Raw genomic sequence first — 20,184 nt, 5'->3', positions numbered from 1 at the left:
TGGAGAGCAAATGTGGAAGATTTCTCTGTTTACTTTTTTTTTAAAAATTTTAACGTAATTTCTACAGAAGAATTATATCCATTGCTTTTCCCTAAATATCCTGTATTTAGGTCAAAACTTAGCAACCCTAAATCATTCATTATTTACGATTAAATAAGAGCAATGGTAACTAAATATTCTGTTAGTATTGAAAGCAGACTACAGACTCTGTAAGAGTAATCGTACCGTGTGTAGTAACATACAGACAGAGTCTACACTGGCGCACCATCAGAGCGTCTTTATAACCTGGGGTCATTTTTGGTTCACACTAAAACTGGACGATGCCAATTTTTAAGCACTGAACTGGAAATATCGCGCTCTGCGGGCTGTGTGGCTGCCTGTTGCTCGGGAAACGTGATTAGAGAAATGAATGGATTCCGCCGAGCATCCGCAAGTTTTAGATCCAAAAGTCACACAGTGAGTCAGGAAGCAGACCTCAAAAATCCACGAGGACGGTCACATTAGTTGAACATTACTGAGAATCCGTGGGTAGATTTTACATGTGCTGTGTGTGCAAGCTGTGATAACAAGGAGCAGGGGAATTACTTACCTGATGCATATTCGTATTTTGGCACATATCGCAGCTACTTTTACTTTAAATTCAATATGTGCATATGTTTATTGTACTAGCATATAAATAGTATATAAATGGCTGCACTGATGGCTAAAACGGGGCTATTTTTAATGCTTGTCGGCTGCAGGCGGTACTTTTGTTTGCTCAAGCTCGTCCTAAACTTTACTATTAACCAAAAAAAGATTCCATAATTAATTTGATACTTATGCCTCCCTGCATGACCTGGTAATAAGCTAGATTTGTCACAGAATCTGCGCTGTGTACACATTTTATAGTTTTAATTATCATTTCATGAGCAAAAATGCTAATAAAAGTAAGGTCTTTATAAAATGTTCTCAAATGGTAAAAAGGAAAATACAAACTTGGGGGTTAAAAAATGAAGTAAATGGACTCGTTCCTTTCATGATCTGTGGCTCTACCACTTTGAGACTGTTTGCTGGAGCAGAAGCTGTCTGGTGTCTTAATAAGCCAACTGTGGAGTAGGGGGACACCTTGTGGTCTTCATCGGGTATTACAGTCAGACGGGGCATTACTGGCATAAATTCGGAAGTACAAGATGAGTAAATTCGGGGGAGATAATTCCGTCAACATTGCGCAATTATTCGAGTACGTGAGTGGAATGAATACACGATGGATTTACGTTATCACATAAAGTACTCCACTGTACTAGAATCTTGGGATGTCTTCCTCTTAATATCACGACAAAACTTGTAATAGACACGCCGGTCCGCATATTCATACCTCTGTTAAATCTATCGAGACATCATTCACAGATGATGTTACGATGCAGAAAGCTATTTCATTCTAATCAGCGAAATGTCACAAGACTGAGTTAAAAAAAAAATAGAGCCTGTTGCCAAATATGACTTTAACTCGGTGATCAGTAGTGTATCATATATCTAATCTATATCTCATATAATTAAACTATTATCCAATTACTTAATTTTAAGAATGAAACCGTGTGTTTAACTGAGTGTGTCTTTTTCTCTGTAGCGTGAACTCCTTGAGCGTTTTGCGCTCGGTAGGACGGGACAAATACCCGCCAATGAAATGAACTTATCGACAAAACGGTTATACTTTATGTTGTTGCATCAACTAACACTGAGCTCCCACGGACAACAGCACGGATGAATAATATTACGTCTGAGTTATGTCCTGTGTTTCTTGAATGTGCAGCTACCTCCTTTCTGCGAAGTCAGATCATGTGGGAACTTGTGTCGTAAGGTGGAGTGAAAGTACAGCGACGCGTTAAATGCTCCCACTGTTTTTTGCGAAGGATTAACCTACGCTAAAGAGATTACAGGTAAGCACCACGGGCTCCTTCTATGTGCTTCATTTTACTGACTTCCTCTGTTAAAACAACTTATTTCTCATCTAAGGCTCGTTTCTAATCTCTTTTGCGAATAATGTCATGTTTTGTGATTGCGTGTGAAAAAAAGATTAGGGAAAGGTGAAATGAATGAAAACCATGTGGATATTTTCAGGCTCGTGTCCTTAAAGTCACGATGGCTCCACACCCTGTAATTCAGGCGATCATCGACTTCTCAGCTGGAGCTGCAGGTGAGTTTAACGTAAAGACACGGCCGTATTTCACGCCACTCGCATCAGATTGAAGATAATCACTTGGACCAGCTTTGTGTTGCTTTAAAAGTGACCCAAACCCTGGCAGCAAAAGGATCACAGCATAACACCTACCTGATCCCATCAGTGTGGGGGTGAACGGTTTAGTGCAAGCTGTCATTCAATTATTAACGTAAAGAAGTGAGGAAGGTTAATTTTGCAAAATTCAAAAATTGGGATATGCTCAAAGATTGGAAGCAGGCCACATCTATTTCAGTATTGATCGTCTTTAACACCATTTGCTGTATATGTCCAGTTATTTATCTAAAGTTTAGTCAGAGGTCAGAGGGTTTATATGCTGTACTCATCATTGACATGAATGCCATGGATATTTTCAGCTTTTAATGATTTATTTGAGCTGGGTTTTTTCTGGGGTGAAATAACTGCACAACATATATATTTAATGATTTTTTTAATAAAGCAGTAATTATATGGATAGGCTTGGGTTTATTTTGGAGTTTCTCTTATCTGCACAGGTTCAAAAGTATACATAGAGAGTGATATGCTAAATCACCCACTAAAATCTGACTTGTTGAAGGTTGTACAATGTCTTTTAACCTGACAAGGACATGGCCTATTAACTTTTCATTAGTGATCATGACTGACTACAACTGGTTGTTTCTCTTTGCCAGCATAAAAAAGGATTTCGTTGACAGCACCCAGTAGATTCAGTAATCTGTAACTGATTGGTGCAGATGTCATGTGTGCTTCAGCATCTAACTAGTGATCATAAAGGGAGTAACATTTTTTAAGTGGCAGATAACTTCAAATGCAACGTTTCAATCGGCCTAACAAATATCAGCAAACACACAAACTGTTTGTGAGCAGTCTGTCACACAGTGTGTCTGCAAGCTAAAGGTACAGCTGCTGTATTTCCCAGGGAGAATGAGAGATAACTTCACTCGGAGATGGAGAAAGATGTAAGAAAGAAAAGAAGGGAGAGGAAGAAGACAGGTTATATTTAAAGGTAAGGACTGCTCAGTGGCCTTTGATAAAGTGGAAATTTAAAGCTTAGATGTAATGTTCTTAATTTTAAATCAGATAATGGATCTGTATATGATTTGAAGTTATATATTTAAACACTGCTAAGTGTGTACTTTTTACTTTGTGTTATTCAAAGTTTGCATGAAAGTACAACACAGTTTCATGCAGGATAAACCAGTTTGCTTTGCCATACTGTGAATTTACAGTAAAGCACTGTGTTGGACTGGTGCACAGCGGCTGTGGTGTTTATGGTCAGTGTTAGGTTACATCAAGGTTAGGCGAGGTCAATTCACTGAGTTATACATACTGCATACTGTCAGTACAGGGAATGGAAATAATCCGAGATAGCTAAATCCACAAAGAGCAATAAACCAGGTGAACTCTACAAATTGTGCCAACAAAAGTGCTCAAATATTCAGCCAGAACTGCCAGAACTTTGCTGATGGCTACCAAAAGGTGTAACTGGTTGAGATGTAACTTGCACTGTTTGCTTACCAAATACTAATGGGGGTATGTGTATAGATTTTGACCTTGTATATGTTTTTTGACACTGTGTATATTAGAGAAACATGAAAATAAATTCAAACCTGTGCACCCAATTTTTGTTTTTTTAAAGTCTTTAATGATGTATGTTGTACAATTCTTCCACCCTGGAAAAGGAACAGTTAAAAAATAATTAAAACCTCAAAAATACAGTTTCTTAAGATCAAATATTATACATACACACATATGTATCTTAATACATCTACATATATTTTTATAGTCTGATTTCCAATACTTTTTAATCTCTGAGTTCTTCTCAGTTATTCACGTCTTGATGCCCACTCAGGTGGCACAGCCTGCGTGCTGAGCGGTCAGCCATTTGACACAGCAAAGGTGAAGATGCAGACGTTTCCCACAATGTACCGCGGCTTCATCCACTGCTTCATCTCAACATTCCGGCAGGTGGGGCTCCGTGGTCTTTACAAAGGCACAACGCCTGCCCTGATGGCCAACATCGCTGAGAACGCGGTGCTCTTCTTGAGTTATGGGCTCTGCCAGGATGCCGTCCGCTTTATGTCAAGGATGGACAAAGGCGCTGATCTCAGGTTGGAAGAAGATATTTCTGACTATTTATTTACATAATAACCTGCATAATATGTAACAGACTTCAGTGAGGAGCAGCTGGGTATAGCACAATTTGATGTTAAATGTTCATGTGAACCAGGACTCTCAGTTTTCAGTGTCTTGAGACATTTTCGGGGGTTCAATCCTCCACATTTTCTTTCCGCTTTGTGACTTGCTGCCTCCTCTTTTCACTCCCTGTGCAGAAAAGCATTTCATCATGTACTGAGATGCAACATCATAATAATAAGTGGGTGTGCTCACACAGTTTAAAACTTTAGATTAAGTATCTTTCTTGGCAATTGAGAATGAAATAATAAAGTGAATAATAATTAAGTAAATTCCCCACAATAATAATTATCTATTGCAGCCAGAAATAGAAACTAAATGAAGAGAAATGGTTTTCAGTGACGCTCTTTAGAGACAAATGTTAAAATTGATGGAGCATTTTTAAAGGATTTAAGTTGTTTGGGATATTCATTTTGATTTTAATGAAAAAGCTTTTTTTTTGTCATTCAATGAACTATAATGAAAATACTGCCATTAATATTACACATTGAACCCACTGAAATCATGCTCAGCCAAACGGGCTTTAAACTAATTGCAATTTTAAAATAACTTTCCTTAACCAGCTTTGTATTTTGAGCTGTCTGATCACTTTAAGAAATACCTTTTTCTACAGTTGTGCCACATTGCATTTATCACAACCTAAATCTTTATTTTATGTCACAGTAAACAGTGATTAGCATAAGAAAAAACTAGAAATGATGAGAATATTTCTTTGATGTAACTGCAAGGAAAACTTTTTCCTCATTTGAGCCTTTTTTTTTTTTTTTTTGCAAAAAGGCCCAAATGAGTGTAGCTGCTAATTTTCAGATGGTCGCTCTCTTCCTAAGCTGTTCATCTAATTTTGATAATGGAATTTGGAATTGTATCAAGTATGAAATACAGCTTATATTATCTCTATTTGACCTTTCAGCTTCTTGCCTGAACTTGGATTTGAGCTTCCTAAAGCAGGAAATCTGTAATGCTGTAAAAGTATATGTTTTAGTAAGGCATATTTAAATGCCTTTGCATTTCCTCTAATAGCTCTTTGGGAATCGCCTTCGCTGCACAAAAACATTGTTTTTAGTTGTCAAACTCTGTTATCTTTGTGATTTTTCATAAATTCAACTAAAGAAGCTGAAACAGATTGTGTTTTTGTAACAGGCTGCTTCTCTGCCTAAAGACACAGTTTAGAATTGGTTCTTTGCTAAGAATATCTGCTATATGTGTAGACACAACACTGGTTCATCTCTTGAGTTAAGTACCTTTTTATCTTTGAATGATTCATAGCTCAGTGTTAAGGAAATATAAAAAAAAAAACATTCCTGTGAAACTGATCAGGTACAAGAATCTTGGAAAACTATTGCTCAACATGACTTTAAAATTTACAAAAAAGCCTGGCACCTTGGAAGCAAAATATATGAAATGAAATGAGTGTGACTCAAACCTTTTGCATAGTAGAGTCAGAAGCAGACTCATCACATTAAAAATCCATAAGGTTTAGCGCATTTATCTCCGTACCAAATGAGTGATATAATCACAACACTGGAAAACCGTCTTGGGAACAGTCATTAAATCGATATCCATTAAGAGCTCTTGATCGTCGGACACATGCCAGTTATTTGTGTATCAGCGGTCAGAGCAAACCTTAGCACTGGCTGCATGAGGCAGAAATAAAACAGTCTCTTTTTTGTAGTTCTAAAAATTGAAGATGGGGATGTATGTACATTAAAACCCTTTCCTCTTCATACTCTTAACTTTTGTTGTACTTATCATTGTTCGTCAGTGATCTTCAGAAGGCATCTGCAGGGTCTTTAGCTTCCATCTTCTCCTCCATGGCAATATGCCCCACAGAGCTGGTGAAATGTCGCTTGCAGGCCATGCATGAAATGGAAGCATCTGGGAAGGTGGCAAGAGGACAGAAAAGGTAAGTGGAATTAAAAACCTGACATTGTTACGACAAGAAAAGTTTTAGTTGACCAAAGCTGTGCTAGACTTTGTTTTCTGGGATGTCTTCAGCACAGTGTGGACTGTGGTTAAGACCGTGTTGAAGACAGATGGCCCGTTAGGATTCTACCAAGGACTGATGTCCACCTTCATGAGGGAACTTCCTGGTTACTTCTGCTTCTTTGGAGCCTATGAGTGGTGTCGGTCCACATTTGCGCGACACATGGGCACAAGCAAAGATGGTATAGGTATGGTTATATCATCTTCTTGTTGTATTTATGGTATTTTGGGAGTTTGTAGTATGTTTGTATGTTTCTGTGGACTCAAAATAGTTTCTGCCTTTGCAGGTATTCTTCCGCTGATGTTCAGTGGGGGATTTGCAGGAGGATGTCTTTGGTTGGTGGTCTATCCAATAGATTGTATAAAGTCCAGGATCCAGGTGTACTCCTTAGCAGGGAGGCAAGAGGGCTTCATCAAGACCTTCATGGGTGTTATACGCACTGAGGGTGAGGTTTGAACATGTATGCACAGATGAATATGAGTGGGTTTTCTGATTCTCTGTGTGATGATTGTAGTCTTGGGAACACATACTTTTTGCAGGATGCACCCCAAATGCCATTTTGAATATATTGGCATGTGTTATATTTCTTTATGTCTGTGAACGTAAGTTAAAAAATATGATAGTGTCAGCAGTGTAAGCAGCAGTAGGTCACAAAACTTTACAAGTGTGTAGCTGTGATCCGATTGAAGGCCACAATTGAAGATGGGGAGGGTTCTGACCCACAACATGTAACTAATCTTTAAAGAATGTGGGGTGTGGACTTTAAACTGGGACTTTAACCCTTGCTTTTGGCACCCTTTACTACTGGCTTATAGGTTAGGAAACACATGTGTTCAAAGTAGGCCCTTATCTTGATGCCAGGCTGTAATATTCAGAATCAGAAAACAATATCTAAGCAGACAAACCTCCCCACTTCATAGGAGGTGGGTAACAGTAAAAACTGAAAACAATTATTGTGAGAGACAATGTTTTATAACCTTATGTAACATATCAGAGATAAATGCACTATAAAACACTGTTCTGTGACATTGCAGCTTTAATAACTGTTATCTGTGTGATAAGGGTATATTGACAGACTGTCATTTTGAAATATTGCTAATTGGTCCATGCTGGGTTTTTTTTTAATCTGTAGAGAACAGTCTGTGCAGCTTTTCCTCTTTGTCCCGACAGGGTTCACTGCTCTGTACTCTGGCTTAACTCCTACAATGGTGCGCACCTTCCCTGCCAACGGAGCCCTCTTCCTGGCTTATGAGTTTAGTCGCAAGTTAATGATGGATGCCGCTGGTGCCTGATGCAATGGATCTTTCCAACCAAAGCAAATATTTTAATTAAAAAAATCCTTATAACAAGAAAAGTGCTGTAAGTGTAATATGCTGGTCAAACTCATGTGAAATGAAGTATTAATCTTGAAAAGTTTTAGTACTTCCACTGGCCTTGCTGTGGCAGTACAAGTTTACTGGGTGTCCATGAGTTTCATTTGTTCTCGCCTGACAAGGAGAAGAATGGGAAGGCATGCATAGTCACCACTCATCTTCTTTCCGAGGCCATTGTTGTTTCATGGCTGTTTATTTGTTTGCACTTCATTCACTACTTGTTAACTAAGGATATTTACTTATTGAGAAAAAAAACCTTTATTTTTGCCAACTCTTTTTTATTTTTAGTGTGTGTGACCCAGTGGTATGAAACACTGTAATATATAAATATAATAAAAACAGAATCATATGTGAGTTATTTGGACTAAGATCTCAAGGAAAAAAGGGGCAGTACAAACACTGCACTTGAAAATGACCTTGTTCTTTTGTCAAGTCAAAAAAGAAATTACAGTTGTATTTTTGGCCCATTCACTTTAATAAAATTGGAGCATGTGTCATAAGATAGTGCAAATGCATTTAAATTACAATTTTATAAAAATGTAATGTAAAAAAAGTGAAAAACGTCAGGATCTCCACGGCCAAAAAAAACCCCAAACCAAAAAACCCACTCTTCCTAGAAAAAAAACAGAACATGAAGTTATACATGTGAAAACAAAAAACAGGAGAAACATTGAAAAATAAACACATCAGAAACTCCTGTGAATCTTTTCATGAAGGGTCCAAAAAGTCAGTAGACCCAACACTGCCAGACTAATGACTTTCCGTGTAAGGTTCAATATAATCTATATTCCATGAAATAGAATTTTAAACCTCATAAATAATCCTTAATTTTGTAAAAACTTGGGGAATCCACGGGAAAAATGTGAGGAAAACTACGTATCATCTTCTTTGAACATCACCTCTCATGTTTCATGACTTGGATACAACAATTATTTATTCATGTGACGGACTCAGGTGACAGACTGCTGAACTTAAATGTACGAAAGCACAAGAGCAGGACTGAGATAGCTTTTCAATACAAGAGCCACAAAGATCCTGGTTAAACAAAAATGGTTCATGTTACATCTTAGCAACCTAAAGGTGACTTACAGGGCAAGCGTGCCTCACTGTTGTAGAAAGCAACCGGTGTTAAGGGAAAAAAAAACCGCACCCACAGAGAGAACAGACACGTAAACAAGTGCAGTACTGTTCTAGCTTGCTCGATCACAGACAACCAATGATTTCTACAACATCCAGCACAGCAGAGATGGTCACACAGGATAAACTGCAGAAAAATGATGGCATTATTGAAGGTAAATACTTTTTATAACCCATTGTGAATGTTTATTTTTAGAATAAGGGATATAAAATAAGGGCTGATTTTTCTCCCAAGAAACCTTATGTTAAAGAGTCCAGAATTGTAGGAGTTGCATAGGACAGCTGTGCTGTGTAAAAGTCTTGTGCCTCACTTCATTTCTTTCTAATTTGCTAGGGAAATGTGTGCAGTAAAAGATATAGAAATGTGTAAAAGTACAGTGGGAGTATAGTATATACTGTAAGGCAAAAGCACTTTTCTCTACATCTAAGGGATTTATTTCTATTTAACATTGGGAGCAATTCGGGGTTCAGTATTGTGCTCAGGGAGCCATCCGTGGAGCAGCCAGGATTGCTCCACCAACGTTCTGATTAACAGATGTCCTGCTTTACATCCTGAGCAACATCCACCCCTAAATATATTATTCTTCAGCATTCCTTAAGTAGTCCTCAGGAATCCTGGCTTCGTAAAGGACATTCAAAGCCCTTCTTTGGATGCTGGCTGTCTTTTGTTCCATTCCCACACTGCTTCAGTGATATTGAGGTCCAGGCTTTGGGGAGGCCAATACATCACCAATAGGGTTGAATTGTGCATTTTTCTATTTAAGCCAAACATACTGTAAACACGTTTAGTGCATTTACACTGTGCTTAGATTAAAATCTGATAGTACTTTTCACATGCATTCATCAGTTTTGACAAGATCTCCAACACCACTAGATGAAATGCAGACCCAAACTATTGCAAAGTCTCCACCATGTTTAACAGATGGCTGTAGACACTGAATTCAAATCACAATTTTCCAATTTGGATTCATTTCTCCATATGATCTGCTGCCACTGATTTTCCACTTCTTCTTTTGTACTTGTCCACTTTTAAGGACACACTACGCAGAAATATGCCAAGTGTTTGGTTTAAGTTGTGTTTCATGTGTAGGTACAACACTGGTCCATCCCTTGAGTTAGGGTCCTTTTTATGCTTGAATAATTCATACATTAGCATTATGTAGCCGAGAGATGACAAAAAAGAAAAAAAAATGAGGACTGGACAGAAAATGAGAGGAAAAGCAGCCAATGTCCAAAGAAAACCTTAGACACACCTTCACATGCCTGGTGAAATGTTTCTCAGGACAAAATATAAAGAAATGATGGGTGGCTCAAGACTTTTGTAAGTACGTTTGATAAGAATACCGGCTCTTCAGTGCACAGCATAGATATTTAAATATTTTATTTTTTGCCTATAATTTGTACTAGGCTATTTTTATAGTAATATTTTAACACATTAATCATAGCTCCAAAAACTGTGAAAAGGAGGAAAGCAGTGAATTAATAATTACCATATATTTACCCAAATATCCTTAACCTACATAATCATTTGGCATATTAATTTAATATACATCTTAATCACATTCTATTTTAACATCACTTATTGCATTTCAATGACATGGCCTTTCATTAGAAAAGCATTAGTCGTCACCATTTATCATAATTGGCTGGCGTATTTTTAGTATTAGAAGTAACTAAATTAAATTATCCGTAGTTATGTATTAGCTTTGTGTCTAGTTTAAAAGATTCACCTGAAAGTCTTCCTGAAAAGAATTTTTTTCCCCCCCACCCTGTATATGACACAGAGAGTGACATCTCAGTGTTTTAATGATGATATTTGAATAGCTCAGTGAGTTTGCACAACATTTTGTGACTCACGTGGATTTTAAGCTACGTGCCTTCCCTTAGAAATTATTTACATCATTAGTGAAATAGGAGCAGTGTAGATCCATTACATCTCTCGGCACTAATGTTCTGTGTCACCTTTAATAAAAGGTGGCGTCCCAGTGGAGCATATTACTGGATAATTATATCATCAAAGTAACACCAAGAACTTAAGGTTTGAATTTAAATGTGAAATGAAGGTGCTATGAAAAAAAAAAAGAAGCAAGATATTGTACATACCCTGCACTTTAAAAACTTGTAAAGTGTTTCTGCTCTTTTTGCAGATAAAAACTCAGGTAAACTGGGATGCTGTGGTTGGCTGTTGGTTTTCATATCCATCATCTTTGTAATAGTAACCTTTCCACTCACAATATTTATGTGTGTCAAGGTACAGTATATTCTCATTGCGGAGCACTGCTTATTAGGATTTAATCACTATTTCTTCACATAGATGTGTATACAAAAATACTCCATTTATATTTCTGTATTTCTTATTTACTGTTGTGCGATTGGTTGTCTCCAACATTCAGATAGTGAAGGAGTATGAGCGAGCTGTCATCTTTAGACTCGGCCGGATCACAGACAGAAAAGCTAAAGGGCCAGGTTTGTGGTTAAATATACAACAAACACTTTGGTTAAGCCATCCCAGAAACCAAAAGGAAAAATAAAACTGTTGGCTTTGGAAGTTGACTCCACATTATCATCTGAACTGGCTTTTATCTTTTTCCAGGACTTTTCCTAATATTACCCTGCACCGATAACTTTGTGAAAGTAGATCTGAGAACTGTGTCCTTTGATATCCCTCCTCAAGAGGTATATTCTTGCTTTGTTTCATTATGAAAGCACTCTGTCTCTGTTATCTCATGCATCACAAGCTGTCTGTAGATAAACAAACTGCAATTTTTGTAAACATTTGCAGATCCTAACGAAAGACTCTGTGACAGTGTCTGTGGACGGTGTGGTTTACTTCCGCGTATACTGCCCCATTTCAGCAGTGGCCAATGTGACCAATGCGCACTCATCTACTCGACTGCTTGCTCAAACCACTCTCAGGAATGTCCTTGGTACCAAAAACCTTGCAGAACTTCTATCTGACAGAGAGGGCATTTCACTCAGTATGCAAGTGAGGATAAAGTGCTGTTACACTTATTACAAAAATTTTCATTTACGTTTATATATAAGCATACCCTTTAAAAAAGGTAAGAAAAGCCTTATTACAGATACTTTTAGAGCTCCTTCATTCCCACCCGCCATTCAAAGAACACTTTTTTTTTTGGCCACAAGGAGAATGCTAGAACAAGTAGAAGCCACTGGTTTTCTCACTGTAGAGTATAAAGTATTTGATTTGTTGTTTATTAAACTATAACTGTGACTAGAGTGTTTGATATTGGATGTTACCCTGCAGGAAGCCCTGGATGAAGCCACTCATCCATGGGGTATCAAAGTGGAGCGTGTAGAGATCAAAGATGTGAAGTTGCCTCATCAGCTGCAGCGAGCCATGGCAGCAGAGGCTGAAGCCAGCCGGGAGGCCAGGGCCAAGGTAATGAGAGGAATGGAAGACTGAATTCAATTTCCTTTTCATGTATTCAGGCCCAGAAATGAAACATCAGAAGATACTGATCGTCTGCCTATATTTCAGATCATTGCTGCAGAGGGGGAGATGAATGCTTCCAGGGCTCTGAAAGAAGCCTCTCTGGTAATGGCTGACTCACCCTCAGCTCTCCAGCTAAGATACCTTCAGACTCTCAACACCATCGCAGCAGAGAAGAACTCCACCATCATCTTCCCTCTGCCAATAGATATAATACAACATTTCATGCATTGGAAGGCATGAATCTCATGTCAACCAAGTTGCATATAATTCAAATCAAGTCAGATTGTCGCAGATTTGTTTTGTTTTTTTGCAATATCACCATGTTTACATTTAGAAAGCTCCAGTGAGAGCTTTTTTTTTTTTTTTAATGCAGGCCTAATGTGGTTATTGCTGCAATCTGCTCTGCATTATTACTTATTAACCTTAAAAAGAGGCTCTCCCTTCTTGTGTATACTTGCTGTGATTTAATACTTAAATACAAAGTGCAACATATACAGTATAGACATTACTTCTCATCATTCACCACAATATGTTAACCAGCTAAGCTACAGTTACAGTTTTGAGGGATGACAATAAATAAATGCACAGGAAGTGTAAAGTCAAAAAAAATGCACGTAAACCTTATAAAGGCATGCTTTCAGACAACCGTATCCAGCGCATGAGTTTCTGAAATACTGAATAGGAACAAAAATCATGTAAACAACAGAAGCAAGGCGATGCAGCAACCTTTTCTGACATTGGACATGAACTGTAAACAAAACCTCTTATTCTAGTGTCGGACAAACATTCGGTAAATGAGTACAAGGTCATGTCCACAGGACACAGGCATTCAGTGCAATCAGAGTACCTGATGGAGAGAGCCATCATTTCCACTTCCTTTCAAAACACCCACCAGCGATGAAGCTAAACATAATCAACTTGTATTAACAGTAAATTTAACTCACCTAGAACCAAATCCCTATTTCAGCAGATTTCCATACTTTATGTCTGAGGGAATGGATAAAAGAAAGCCTGCTTTATTACAATGTATTAATGTCATAAAATCCCATTTCACTTAATTATTATGCGTTTCCTGACTGTGTTAGGCTCTTTAAAATAGTTTTTTACAGAACGCTTACATCCAAATAAAATTTCGAGAAATGTTATCTGGCAAAACAGACATTTGAGACAGGTGGTTATATGTAAACATGAAAAAAATACAATACAAAAAAAGGCAGTTGCTTCCTTTTGATGACTCTTAATTCTCCTCAAGACCTGAGATTATTCTCTACAATGAGAAATGAGGTAACATTGCAATCAGACTCTCGTGCTTATTTTGATGGAAATGTAATCAGTTTGGGGGTTTTTGTCAATTGCGGTTAATTCTTTCTCTATAAAGATTTCTGTGGTGAAAACACACACAAACAATCAAAATAATAATAAACATCAACAGAGAAAACAGCAATAGTTTCAGCTAGCTGCCAGAGCCCTGACAGTATAATCTTAAAATGCAACAAAACAGATAAATGTTTTGCAACGTCTGCACCATTTATGGCTGATTCGGCAGCAATTAAGTCCAACCATATGACAGCTACAGTACTTAATGAACTGCTGTATTCAATGATTTCCTCTTTGGTGGTTTCTATGTAGTCTGCATGTTCACTTTGTAGGACATGTTTATAAACTGCTCAACAACAAAAAAAGTGAACACTTGATCATCACAGCATAACACAAACTGGGCTAGACGTCAGGAATTAGACTGTCCAGTAAGGAAGCAAAACCAGCAGCACTGGAGAAGCATCAAGAAGATCCACCAAACACTGAATGATGCTGCATGTGGTGACCATACACTGCTGTCTTCTCTTATCCTTTCTTATTTTTCTGCAGTTTTGCTCTTTGCTTGTGTCACTGTCACTACTGGTAGCATGAGACTGTACCTGCACAAGTAGCCCAGCTCCTCCAGGATGGCACCAGAAGATGGGAAAAGAGGGGTCATATTAAGAGAGAACAGGGGCTAAAGCACGGGCATCAACCTAGCTGCAAAACCAGTATCTGCTCCTCAGTGCAAGGAAGAACAGGTGGAGCCAGAACCCCTCAAAATGACCTCCGGCAGTTTACTCATGTTCATGTTTTTGAACATACTGTCACAAGACAGTCTCGATATGTCTTTTTGCAGGACCTGTGCAATTCTGCCTCCCCAGACCATCACTGACCTACTGCCAACCCAGTCATGCTGGATGATGTTACAGGCAGCAACGTTACCAATGGCATACTGGAGGTCATTTTCTAGGGCTTTGCTAGTAATCTGCACAAAGGCACAAAGGAGCAGATCTACGGCTTGTCCAGGTCTGCTCATATAACAGCCCATCACCCCTGGGGTCTTCTCCACACTCTTGGAGTAAAAAAATCATTCTGAAAGGATCAGGAATAAGCAAAGATGTATGTGAACACGTGTTAAACCTTTACCTTCTTGGAGATTTTCTTGTTTCATTTGCACAAAGGCAGATTAAATTGATTAGTAATAATTTTTTTGCTTCCTAACCGGACAGACTACTATTCCTGAAGTTTAACTGACTTTGCTTCATACTGCGATGATCAAGTGTTAACCTTTTGAGCAGTCTATTATATTAATTCATCTGAAGGGTGTGAAGGGCATCAACTCACCTAGTGTGAAATGTATAATGCAATGTTTTACCTTTAATGAATCCTGTTCAAGTTAATAAGAAATTCCTTTTAAATCGCGATGCTCCACTGCCCTTCCGTGCCACTTCATCACACTGTAGGCAATCCTAAAATATAGTTAATTATAACTGGAAGACAGATCATGCTTTAAAGAGAGCAATACATGTACAGATTTTACAAAGTATGGTCAGGAAAACTGTTGACTGTGTTGGCAGTTCAGAAGATACAAGTTGGGTTGTTGTTGTAGCCACACATTTCAGGTCAATGCTAATATGCAAGTTAAAGTAGCATGGATGATTGAGGTTAAACGGCTTGATATTCACTCGTAAACTCCTACAATATTTCAGGATGAAAAGGATAATAAGCCCCAGAGAAGAATCTGAACATTGAGAGTAATACTGTAGGTAGTTTTGTGATTTTACTCACAAAAAGAATTTTCCTTGTCCTGGTGGATGCTGCTGGTGGGAGAGAATGGATGGCAAAAGGCGCTTTTTGTGTTTGTTGTTGCACTTTTGATTATCATTATGTCTTGTACATCCATCATCCTGAGCGCTGGATGAGAAGATGGAGATGTAGGCGAAAACATGGAAATGAGGCACCGTGATTTTCATTCTGCTCTCCAATCAATCTACAATCTGTGGGAGTTTTTGAGTGCATCTGCTGTGTGTTGCGTTCGTGTGGAGTAGGAAAATCTGAGGGCAGAGAATTCCTTCTTTTAGTAACAGGTGTGATTAACAGTACAATTGGTTAGGTCAGTGGGGTTCAAATTTTAAATCACATAGGCAAGTGGATTTTCCCAACAAACAGACCTATTTGTGTTTATATAGTGTAACATCCATCCCTCTTCTGATTGAGAGAAACATTCACCCAAGAGGTTTAAAACAAATGAGGCCTTCTGATTCCAGCTAAAAGCTTTTGGTGACGAGAACTTCCAGAAGAGCATCACTGGTGATACGAGTGTGGACGGGCAGGAGAGCCTGGTCCAGAGGGTGGCCGATGGATAGGGGAGGAGCTGGGGGACATGCGAGGACTCAGCTCTCCGGTCTGTAGGCGCCACAGCAGCTCCTCATTGGTGCGACTAAGGCGCTTCTTCTCATTGCTCTCCTTCTCCACGTTCACTTGCAGATTAGCATTCTCTTCAGAGAGTTGCCTAAAGTGACAAGGAAAAGGTCACGTTGTGTGGTCACGTTTTTTTTTTTCTTACTGATTTTTGCATGTTAACTGTTAAAGTTCATCCCAACACAAGGAGAAAAAGACTGAACAAGTATGGCTTGTTTGGAACAACTGTCAGGAGAAAACCTTTTCTCTAAAAAAAAAAGTATGGCAGCACAGTTCAACTTTGCAAAATTCCATCTGAACAAACTTTTCAAAAGTACTTCTGGAACAATGTCCTCTGGTCATAATGCACAGCACCATGTTTGATGAAAACCAAACACAGGATAACAGCATAGCATCAATGCCTCCTATCAAGTGTCAAAGACGGTGGTGGAGCGACGATATCTGCTTATTTTTCTAACCACATGACCCAGGCACCTTGCTATCATTGAGTTGACCGTGAGCTCCTCTTATACCATCTGTCTGACAGCCAAACAAGCTTTATCAAAGTCAGGCAACAGGACAATGATCCCAAGCACAGCAGCAAATCTGCAACAGAATGGCTGAAAAAGAAAAGAGTCAAGGTGTTCCAGTGTTGGGCCACTGCTTGATTCAGTGTTAACACAGAATCCAGTCAAGGAATGGCCCATCTAAATCACATCATTTAGATGAATTATCCCTTTTCTGTTGCATCAGTTTACTGAGCTTCACCAGCATTCGTTTATGCTCTCTTAAGATAGGATCACCCAGTGTTAACACTGTGTGCTGTGATTATCTAAATGATGCAAGAGACTGATAATATTATGCACAAAACAATTATTCCAAGTTACCAGTGGTGGTTCTATAAAGTATTGAATTTCTGCATTCAGAATTATGGGTTTCATTATTGTAAATGTTTCTAAACATTAATTATGTGTAGAGTTTGCATGTTTTCTCCGTGTTCGCGTGGATTCTCTCTGGGTGCTTCCTCCTACAGTCAGAAGACATGCAGTTAGTGGGGATAGGTTAATTGGAAACTCTAAATTGCCCATAGGTGTGAATGCTTGTCTGTGTCTATGTGTTAGCCCTGCGACAGACTGACGACCTGTCCAAGGTGTACCCTGCCTCTTGCCCTAACACCGCTGGGATAGGCTACAGTCCCCCTGCGACCTTGAAAAGGATAAGCGGATGAGAATGGATGGATGGATTAACTGACCTCTATAAACAAAAATATTCTGTATAACATAGATGATGTATCCAGAAAACTGCAACACTTCTAAGACAAGAAAGCACCAAGCACAGTTACATCTCGTGGTTGGAACTTTAATCAGCACATGTATGGATTTTCTCTGACCTGGACACAGCGAGATTCTTGTCTATTTGTTCCTTCAGGTCCTCATTCTGCTGTTGTAACACTTGTAGTTTCTCCTCCAGGAACACATTCTTTGCAGCCTGCTCAAAAAACACAGGTAACACAGTACACCACACTAAAATACTTGTGGAACGAGTGAAACAGTGGTGCAGGCTAAATGATTTGGGTTTACAAAGGAAACATTAGCGCTAATGAAAGTAGACGGGAGGTAAATGGGAAGGCTGCAGTGACGATACACTTTATAACTAATGAAATCATTCATAAATCTCAGCAAGCTGCCATGAATCATACCAACTTAAAAGAAGTTTTAATGCACTGGATATTTTGCAACATACTCCAGATGTTCTCTGGTAAAAACTTGAAACCTACTATTTTCTCCAGTTCTGAAATCTTCAGCTCCTGCTGATGGATTTGTTGATTTTTCATCTCCAGAACTTCTTTGAGGCTCTTCAGGTCCTCCTCAATGTGTTTATAGGGAGCCAAAGCATCCTTTTAAAAAGCATTAAAAAACACCACTAAGCTGTAAAACCAATCAACAAGTTTTATGCTGTTAATGTTGCTACTGTCACATCAGCAGTAAGCAGTGTATCATGAAGCTCTTACCACGATCTGCTCATCTGTGCTCTTGCGGAGAGCTTCTTCAAATCGTTTTGCTCGATCTCTGAGACTACGGTTCTGAAATGTCAGTGTGTCCACCTGATCCTGATGACCATGGATATTAAACTGTTAATGACTTAAACTATTAACTAGGTCATATTATGAATTTTTAAGGAGAACTGTTAACCTGCAGTGACAGTCTGATCTTTTCAAACTCTTCTTCCAAAGACTTCCTCTGTTGTTCATGGGCCATCTTCAAATCTGACACGAGAAACACACACCGTCATGTTTCTTGACGTGCAGTGATTCAGTGGAGGGTGGCAACAGGTTTTAAATGGGGCGCTTACTCTTCACAGTCCTGGCATGCTCCTCTTGCAGAGTGGCCAGTGTATCATTGTGAGCCGTCTCCATCTCCATCAAGGACGCCTCATGGTTCTGACTCATCTCCTCAAGCTGCAGGCAACAATTACAAAAATAACTCATCAGTGCTACCCGCTGTTCACATACATGCGTATATATGAACACCATGCAACACACTATTTTCTCACATTTTTGTTTCTCTTTAATAAATGTTTCTGTTAATATTTTATAATTTTTTTAAAAATTCATATATAAAAATAACCGCTGCGATTTACTTTTGTCTTTTAGATAAACTCGTGTTTTTAGTTAAATTGCACTCTCACTTCTCATATGAGATTTGGATAAACATGGCAGTTCATATCCAGGCTGCCTAGCACAGACCTGCTCCTGCTGTTTGAAGTGTAGCTCTTCCAGCTCAGCTCGCTGCAGGGCCTGCAGACTATTCGTCTCATCCACGTGCTGTGCTTTCAGCCGCTCCTCCAGTGCTCCCAGCTCCTTCTGCTGCTGAGCCCGCAATCCCTGCAGCTCAGACTCAAAACGACGCTCCAGTTCCTCCTTCTCCTGCTGCAACTGCTCCCAGTGTGCAACACTGACAGCTGGAATAGAGACAGAATAGAAGAGACACAGACAAAAGAAAAAAACATCCTAAAAAGACAGGCAAGTCATTTCGACTCCACACAGTCTTGGTTTTTCTTTATTTGTTTCACTCTTATGGTGTTATATGTAACAAGGGTAGTTTTAAAAGTAAGAAGGGTAAATCTATAAAATTCTTAATATATTTTTGATTGTATTACAAGTCTGTTCTAAAGTGTGACTTGAAACTGTGTCAACATAGGAGTTTTTTTGTTGTTGTTTTTTTTTTTTTTACTTTATTTACCAGACACACACCTTAACGTTCAGTCTAAGACTAAATCTAGACTGCTGTCTGCAAAGTGAATTCCCATGGGCCATGTGGTCAAACACTCGGTAATACATCATGGGTTGCGAGCGATGAGTGACTCACTGCCTTCTCTCCTCCCTGTGGTGCCATAACTGTAACGCCGTATCCCACTTACCCACTTCATCACGGATTCTGGCAAGCTCCAGGGACAGTTCCCTCTCCTTCACAATGGCACTCTCACTCTGAAAAGACACACAGCGACATACATCTCTAGACAGTGCAAATGGATTTAGGTGTTTCTTGTCAGTGCAGCAGCAAAAATCAAGCATGTAATTCTAATAATGCAAGATCTTTGTCATAGATGCTAATGGTGGCTGTAAGAGAGCACGACAAACAATGCTAACAGGTCGGGTTTTTAAACCGGCTCCCATCAATTTCACTACAGTTTGTTATGCTATGAAGCTCGGGTGAATCAAATGTGGATGTGTTAAAAATTTGCCCTTTTGGAAGATTTGGGGGTTTTTTTTCAGCAAATGATGCAAGATAATTTACTCAACCGTTTCATGTAGATATTGCACTCAAGAACACAGAGTAACAGGACGCGTCAGTGCAGTGCTACTGGATATTAGGACTTCACCGATGTGATGCGTCGTGTGGAAAACAGCATTTAGGGATCTTAGATAATGACGTGCATATTTTTGCTACGTCTCAGAGTTGTAAAATAAATAAATAAATACAAATAAATAAAAAACAGTATGCATTTTACATTGTAACAAATCCATAACCAACTACTTCTATTTACTATCATTGGCTTAAAATATGCCACGACATGAGTGGTTACACATCAGACTAAAGACGAGAAATTTCACTGTCTAAAGTGGGGTGTCTGCTGCTCATAC

General features: G+C 38.8%; 3 protein-coding genes across 12 annotated transcripts in view; 2 read left to right on the top strand and 1 right to left on the bottom strand.

Moving 5' to 3' along the window:
- Positions 1-1,181: 1,181 nt before the first annotated feature.
- On the top strand, positions 1,182-7,703 carry slc25a15a (solute carrier family 25 member 15a). 5 transcript variants are annotated; one of them, XM_042219673.1, is made up of 8 exons: positions 1,182-1,683; positions 1,790-1,916; positions 2,098-2,173; positions 4,047-4,305; positions 6,153-6,293; positions 6,386-6,561; positions 6,661-6,819; positions 7,545-7,703. In XM_042219673.1, exons 3-8 carry the CDS (start codon positions 2,119-2,121, stop codon positions 7,664-7,666), a joined length of 912 nt encoding a protein of 303 aa, XP_042075607.1. In that variant the 5' UTR covers positions 1,182-1,683; positions 1,790-1,916; positions 2,098-2,118; the 3' UTR covers positions 7,667-7,703. The 5 variants fall into 5 exon arrangements, with proteins under 5 accessions (XP_042075607.1, XP_005926568.1, XP_014190405.1 ...); XM_014334919.2 differs by adding an exon at positions 3,114-3,200 and having other exon boundaries at positions 1,184-1,916; XM_005926506.3 differs by having other exon boundaries at positions 1,182-1,916.
- A 505-nt stretch (positions 7,704-8,208) lies between these two features.
- Positions 8,209-12,581, top strand: stoml3a (stomatin (EPB72)-like 3a). The gene is made up of 7 exons (XM_042219676.1): positions 8,209-9,039; positions 11,032-11,135; positions 11,278-11,350; positions 11,478-11,560; positions 11,667-11,870; positions 12,153-12,287; positions 12,387-12,581. The coding sequence occupies exons 1-7, from the start codon at positions 8,964-8,966 to the stop codon at positions 12,579-12,581; spliced, it is 870 nt and encodes a 289-aa protein (XP_042075610.1). The 5' UTR covers positions 8,209-8,963.
- The window catches only part of mtus2b (microtubule associated tumor suppressor candidate 2b), a 29,560-nt gene continuing 20,334 nt past the window's right edge, over positions 10,959-20,184 (bottom strand). For 2 of the 6 annotated variants that reach the window (XM_005926500.3, XM_005926502.3), the window contains exons 8-15: positions 19,461-19,527; positions 18,787-19,001; positions 18,393-18,498; positions 18,233-18,306; positions 18,052-18,150; positions 17,818-17,937; positions 17,431-17,531; positions 10,959-16,152 (exon numbers count right to left, since the gene is read on the bottom strand). In XM_005926500.3, the coding sequence (XP_005926562.1) occupies positions 15,945-16,152; positions 17,431-17,531; positions 17,818-17,937; positions 18,052-18,150; positions 18,233-18,306; positions 18,393-18,498; positions 18,787-19,001; positions 19,461-19,527 (990 nt within the window). In that variant the 3' untranslated portion in view covers positions 10,959-15,944. Of the gene's footprint in view, positions 16,153-17,430; positions 17,532-17,817; positions 17,938-18,051; positions 18,151-18,232; positions 18,307-18,392; positions 18,499-18,786; positions 19,528-20,184 lie in introns of those variants that run through there. The other 4 variants (XM_005926501.3, XM_042219671.1, XM_042219672.1 and 1 more) reach the window with 4 other exon arrangements.

This window comes from Haplochromis burtoni, unplaced genomic scaffold, assembly GCF_018398535.1.
Source record: "Haplochromis burtoni strain Fernald_Lab_line unplaced genomic scaffold, NCSU_Asbu1 Contig_36, whole genome shotgun sequence".
NCBI lineage: Eukaryota > Metazoa > Chordata > Actinopteri > Cichliformes > Cichlidae > Haplochromis > Haplochromis burtoni.
Note: the sequence above shows the minus strand (reverse complement) of the source record. Positions and strands in the feature narration are given on the sequence as shown.